General features: G+C 34.3%; 1 protein-coding gene across 1 annotated transcript; it reads right to left on the reverse strand.

Moving 5' to 3' along the window:
• Window positions 1-2,667: 2,667 nt before the first annotated feature.
• LOC107737020 (LDLR chaperone MESD) lies at window positions 2,668-6,702 on the reverse strand. Its single transcript, XM_016548415.1, has 3 exons — window positions 6,513-6,702; window positions 5,171-5,403; window positions 2,668-3,086 (listed from the first exon to the last, which is right to left on the reverse strand). The coding sequence occupies exons 1-3, from the start codon at window positions 6,663-6,665 to the stop codon at window positions 2,852-2,854; spliced, it is 621 nt and encodes a 206-aa protein (XP_016403901.1). The 5' UTR covers window positions 6,666-6,702; the 3' UTR covers window positions 2,668-2,851.
• Window positions 6,703-6,937: the final 235 nt, after the last annotated feature.

Genomic DNA, 6,937 nt, shown 5'->3' on the forward strand with positions numbered 1-6,937 from the left:
AAGCTGATGTTGATTGATGGTATGTATCTGGTGTGTGTTGATGTTGGGGTGGGGGACCATGAGGAGTTTCTTCAGCAGACGGTTTGGAAATATGACCATGGAGGCCATACCGGACTAGGGTGGATACTGCATTCTGGACATACGTTCATGTACACTAAAGATCTGGACATGTTTGCACAGTAAAGCACCCTGAAGCGCTCTACGGTCACTGTGGAAGTGTTACTTCAGATGTGGGAAACTGCTCTGGCATTCTTGAATGTCATCATGAGTTGCTGGCTATGCTTTCTGGAGTATCAAATCTTCTTATTTGACCTAATTCAATGCAGAGCATCAGTTGTGTCCAAAGCAATTACGAATGCGGTCAATGCGGCTGCCTTGCTTTCTCACATGACAAATAGATGACACTCATATAAAAATGTTAATGGGAATGAGCTTTCTTCTGGAAGTAGAAGACAGAATAGCAAAAGCTCTTTATACATACAAGTTCTTATTCAGTAAATGTACTTATAAACAGTGTTGGGCAAGTTACTTCCAAAATGTAATACATTATATATTACTAGTTACTGTCTTTTGAAAGTAATTAGTTACATTACAATATTACTCTCTCTGAATTGTAATGCATTACACTACTTTTGAGTTACTTTTGAGTTACTTTCATCCAAAATATCCACATAAGTATTGTAAAATGCCAAAATGTAGTTTAATGCTGCTCATTCTACATCCAGTGGAGGGTAACGTGGTAGGTCTATATAGCATAAAATATATGAAATCATATTTAGATACCGGTATGTAGGTCTACATTAATGTTACGTTGTAGTTTAAGTTAAAAAATATAAGCACAAATCGCATTATTACATTCATAAATAACACTGGTAAATAAAGCGAAATATTATCATGTACAAACAATAAACACAACACCTAGCCTATAGGCAATTTTGAACGGTTTCAGAAGAAAACAAGAATGAAAAATATAAGTTGCTAAACAAACCAAAATGAATTAGGCTAATTCAATGCGAAACTGAAAGCAAACGGCGTTCTCGCGCAGCCTACCTCTCTCATTCGCCATTAATCCAATTAAATGTGTCCATATTTGCGATGTATTTGAATGCTAAACTATTATTTATTATGTAAACCAAGCTTACTTAACGCACTTAAAAAACATCCTCGTCACATGAGCAAATGTGTGTTTGGCCCGAGCTCAGGCTGATCGACACGGATTGTACTACGCAGTAGGCTACGCACTATTTAAATTAACCAGTGTATCTATATGTTTGGTTGACTATTTTATTCTGATAATGAACAGGCTACAACGTTTGCAATGCTGTATGTGTGTGCCTTACGTTTTCCCTGGTATCATGGCATATGGGGCTTCAGAAGAGAAAGGATGATCGATTACTCTATTAGCGCCTAATGTTGCTCTCTTTCAAACTGGGGCAATGACTCTGCCGCTGCTAAACTCATTTTCTTTTGCCAGAAGCTGTTTGACTGATTCCAGATCAGTTCTTTTCTGCCACATCCTCCAAATGCATTCCAGCATCCTTCAACAAGCTGTTATGTAAACCTTCAGATAAATCAGATATTCTCTATTGCTGTTGAGCCCAGACTGCTTGTGTACTAGCTTGTTGAATAAAAAAAAATGTCATTGGAAATTATAGAATGAAAGAAAATGTATGCAGCTGGGAAAGAAATGTCTAGACTAAGGGGTGTTGGGAACAAAATAAATCAAATAGCATTGTTTTAGGCTTTAAAAGAACAATTCGCCTAATAATTAAATTAGCTGAAAATGTTCTCACCCTCAGGCCATCCAAGATTTAAATGAGTTTGTTTCTTCATCAGAACAAATTGAGAAATTGTGCATTACATGATTTGCTCACCAATGTATCCTCTGCAGTGAATGGGTGCCGTCAGAATGAGAGTCCAAACAGCTGATAAAAACATCACAATAATCCACAAGTAATCCACACCACTCCAGTCCATCAGTTAATGTCTTGTGAAGAGAAAAGCTGCATGTTTATAAGTAACAAATCCATCAAGGTATTTTTAACTTTAACAGATAACATTGCTTTCTCCAGTTAAAAAGTCGTCTAATCTGAATCAGGAGAGAAATATGCACACATTAAGCAACGATTACAAGCAAAACAGTCCAAAATTGTTCTAAACAAATATGTGGGTGGATTTTGATGTGCAAGGACAACAGAGGATGGACTTTTTCACTGGAGGATGCAACATTTTGGACTCATATTTTTGGCCAGAAGCAACTTAAAGTTTAAGAAGGCTTAAGGTTTAGACACCTTAATGAAGGATTTGTTTCTTGCAAACACGCAGCATTTCGCTTCACGAGACTTTAATTGATGAACTGGAGTGGTGTGGATTATTGAGATGCTTTTTTTTTTAGCTTTTTGGACTCTGATTCTGATGGCACCCATTCACTGCAGACGATCCATTGGTGAGTACTGTTCAATTTCTCAAAATTTTTTCTGATGAAGAAACAAACTCTAAGAAATATACAAAAATGTCAATTTTGGATGGCCTGAGGGTGAGCGATTTTTCAGTATATTTTCATTTTTGGGTGAACCATTTCTTTAAGTGCTACACTTTTCTGCATTTGAAAATTTGACCATGAACACAGTTTGACACCAACTGCAAATCATTCAATGCATGGCAATGTAATTATAAAAGTGGTTTATTCTTTGATTCAAGACTGTGAAAAAATAAGGCGAGTTACAGTAAAGCAATTCAAAGAAACTTGATTTGACTCATCAACCTGTGTGTCAAAGTACCTAGTAACACCTGTTAGAGAAACGCTCCTTCAGTCCCTCAGTTAAGATGCTGTGCCTTTGGGGCTCGTGTATCAAAGCTCCTGCTTGCTTTTATTTGCTCGGTTGGCTGCTTTCTTGTCTCCTTTCTTCTTGGTCTCGTTTTGCTCATGCCCCTTGGCATCTTTCTTGGCGGCTTTCCCAGGGTACACCTGCCCTTCTACGGTCACATCCTCACAGCGGTCCTGAGCGACCAGGAAGTCTTTAATCTCCCAGGCGTAGCCCCCGTCACGCAGCATGAAGATGGCACGGTTGGATCCCACCACAAATCTGATGAGAAAGACACAAACAGTGATTATAGTGATTGGTGACAGAGCGCCAAAGAGCAGAAGGGGAGCTTCAAAATGGAGTGTTGTGCCATACAGAAGCTCTGATTCAAATTTACTTCTTAATGTATCATTGTTAAATACATAATTTGTTTCTAGCATCACAACATTCTATGGGCTCTTAAAAAAAATCTCCTAAAACACTTTTTCCCCTTGAACCATTAAGAATGTCATTTTTACCACCTCTCACAATCTATGTTGGAAATTAAATTCAATCAAAATAAATATATATATATATATTTTGCATAATACATTGACTGACTTTGTCCTTCTAAGGATAATTTGCCTAGCTTTTTATGTATACAAAACACACACAAATAATTTTTGACTTTTTGCATAAATTAACAAAATTACAGCTTGATTGGAAATGATGCATAAAATGTTTTCATAAAATAAAATAATAAAACAGTAAAAATATTTTGTTCTCAAATGATATTTACCTTAATTTTTCATTTTTTAAACACTTCAATGACTGTTGTCTGCTTTGTTAAAAAAAGTATGCTAACTTCTGGGCGGAGGATAAACATTAAGAGGCCAAAGAAAAAAAGTTTTATTAATATTTTGATGCTGTTTTTTATTAGTACATTTTCTGTTTTCATTTAAATGTTAGTAAAAGTTTTAGTAATTATGTATGTGTTTTTGTCATTTTTAGTAGATTTTTTTTATTTTTTATAAATGTGTCTATATGATTTTTATACATTTTTATTTAGGCTAGTACTTAAAGTTAAGCTAAAAACACTGCCTTGGCAACTAGATGAAATAAAGTTTTTTATATTTTATTTTATTTCAGTTAATGTTTATTTTATTTCAAGTAAGAAAAAATATAAATAATAAATGTTCACGTTTATTTCACTTCTTGTTTGGATTATCACAGGTTTAATAATGTAACAATCTTTTATGCTAAATTTTCATATTTTAAAGCTAAATGTCTGCATTTGGAATGAGGGTAAAACAATAAAATCCAAACATAAAAGGTATTTATAAAATTGTAAAAATGATCAATGCATGGTATAAAGTTTTAGTCCTGGTATAACATAAATAAAAGGCAGAGATTTGTTTAAAAAATAATCTTTGTTTCAATTAACCAGTGTTGGGATCAAACACTTAATAATAATAAACAGCTGTATTTACACTGCAATAAAATCACAATCTTGTTTTCCTTTTAAAATATCTTTGAAACAAGATCAATTTACTACAAGATCAATTTTAGACTCAAATTTTTAGATTCTAAACAATGTAACTGTATTTTGTCATTCCGCAACACCAGATTATTTCACTTTTTTCAAACTTGTTTATATTTAAATGCAAGTGAAAATATCTGCCAGTGCACTACGACAAAATACACTTAAAAGATTCTCTGAAAACAATCAGCGCAGCTCCTTAAGTAAACGTGTCTTTTGAACTTTTCGATATTAACAGGAAAACAAGTAAATAAGATTCATTGTAAACATATTAAGAGTTGCAGTAGTTACTGCACTACAAAAAGAAGACATACTACAGCGTAGGGATTCCAGAAGCACAACTGAATAATAATTCAAATCAATCTGTGAATTATTTTGAATCAGTTCATTAAAATGAACTTTCTAAACAAACCTTTCCAAGGCTTTATGTTCAAATGGTTTGTACAGTTTTACTGAACTAAATCAACACTGAACTGACCAGAGCTGAATAATGCCACTATTGTTTATTCAGAGCTGCTTTATATTACAGCAGAATTTGAATTTGTCTCATATTTGATGTTTGCATCATTAATTCTGTTATTTACCTGTGTATTACAGTACTTTGAAACAATATGTTTTGTATACAGCGCTACAGCAATTAAGGTGACTATCGTCCTACTGCTGTAGCCACTTGGATGAGAGACAAAACAGATTTTAAACTGTTTTGGAAAACTTTTGGTCCAGTTGGCAATGAACAAGCTCTACCTGACATTCTGTGATGATCTGGATCTACACGTCACACAGGTATGAGCCTATAATCTAAACGCTATATCCTTATCAAACATCTGCATAGTAATATGGTCGTTACCTCTGAACATCAAAGTTGGCATTGAAGAGGCTTCCCTGCCACAGGCTGGTGACCTCCTCCGTCTCCTTCTCTGTGGGGTTTCCTGACACTGTAGCAAACACCATCAGGGTCCTTCCCTTCTTAGACATCTTCAGGAGATCCTCTGGTTTGGACGCGTCTATTTTAGAGAAGTCGATGGGTGGAGGAGACCGCTTGTGCTCGGGTAAGTCGCCCTCCTCGATGTCATCATCTTTCTGTAATAAATAAAAAGATGTCAATCACTGAAGAAAGAAAATATCTTTTCAAGATGTAATGCCAAAAGTTGAATTACTGGTAGACAGGACTGGCCAATATAAATGATATATTTTCAGCTTATTGAATGTAAAGCACAGCCCTGCTGTTGGATGTGATGCAAGAAGGAAAAATGCAATAACAATATTTGTATTTTTTATAAATTTTATTTATTTTCAAATTCAAACAAGCAGTATTTTATATTTATACTTCAAACCTTTACATTTTATATTATTAATTATCAAACTTTAAATATTTAACGTTCAAAACTGTAAACATTTTATAGGCTTACCTATAATATTAAATATTTTCAAACTTTAATGCATCGTTCAGCGTAGATTCTAAATGCAAATATATGCAGGTAATATTTCAATAGTTTTAACTTTTACATAATCTCTGTATACTTTAATACTTTTTAAATGACTGCGACACTATCTGGCTAATTTCTGTGAAACGTGTTCATTCAAAGGCAACCTTTGACTCAAGGAGTGTCAATCTGCTAAACTTTGCAAGATATCCACCAATCACATCCGTTTCATACCCACATAAGTGTCTGACTGTCTCATCTATCTATCTATCTATCTATCTATCTATCTGTCTGTCTGTCTGTCTGTCTGTCTATTGTATGCAATATTCATGCATTCAATATTCAAAATAAGTGTAAGACAATGTAATACAATATTTTTTTTGTATTTAACAGACATTTGACATTGTGAAAAACTTATTTTTTAATAATGTGTACATAAACAACTAAAAAAATAACTATAAGAAAAGTTGCTAGAGCGAAATACACTTTATGTTATCATAGTAAGAACCGTTTTCGTCAAAATACTAGTTATGACAGTTACTGTTACTACAAATAAAGCGTAAAGTTCACTTTAACATCCAGACGCATCAAACAACATACTAAATCACAACATTTATTCTGAAAACTCGTTTGAACGAGATCCCATATTCGTTTATTATGGTTTTGCAGTAGCCACTATAGTATTTCGGCGGTTACCATGGTATTTTATAGTGAGAGGCACATGACTGAATGATTGCAGCAGTGAGTTCGTTAGTTCGTTCATACCTCCCACTCCTCCAGCAGTCTGGCCATATCCGCGTCATTATAATCCCTTATGTCTTTCTTCTTCTTTGGTTTAGTGTCTGTACAATGAACCGATATGAATAATATGAGAAAAAACAATACTGATACAGTCCTGCAGCTGACGGGAGACGCCATCTTTAAACCTGGAGCTCGCTGATTGGTTGAAATCTTTCCGCTAGTCATGGGTTTAAGGAAGGGGACGTGTCGACGTGATCACGTGTCTTACTGTTGAGCGTGTTTTTTTTTTTTACATTTATTTGTTGCAAAAAGAATATAACAATAAGTACAATCTATTCAATAATTGCATTACGATAATAAACACAAATATTAATAATATGGATATGATGCATCAAATGCAAAATACATTACGAAGAGTCTCTGATGCAATGTTTGTGATTATTTCATAC

This window comes from Sinocyclocheilus rhinocerous, unplaced genomic scaffold (genome assembly GCF_001515625.1).
Source record: "Sinocyclocheilus rhinocerous isolate Xijiao unplaced genomic scaffold, SAMN03320098_v1.1 scaffold433, whole genome shotgun sequence".
Classification (NCBI taxonomy): domain Eukaryota; kingdom Metazoa; phylum Chordata; class Actinopteri; order Cypriniformes; family Cyprinidae; genus Sinocyclocheilus; species Sinocyclocheilus rhinocerous.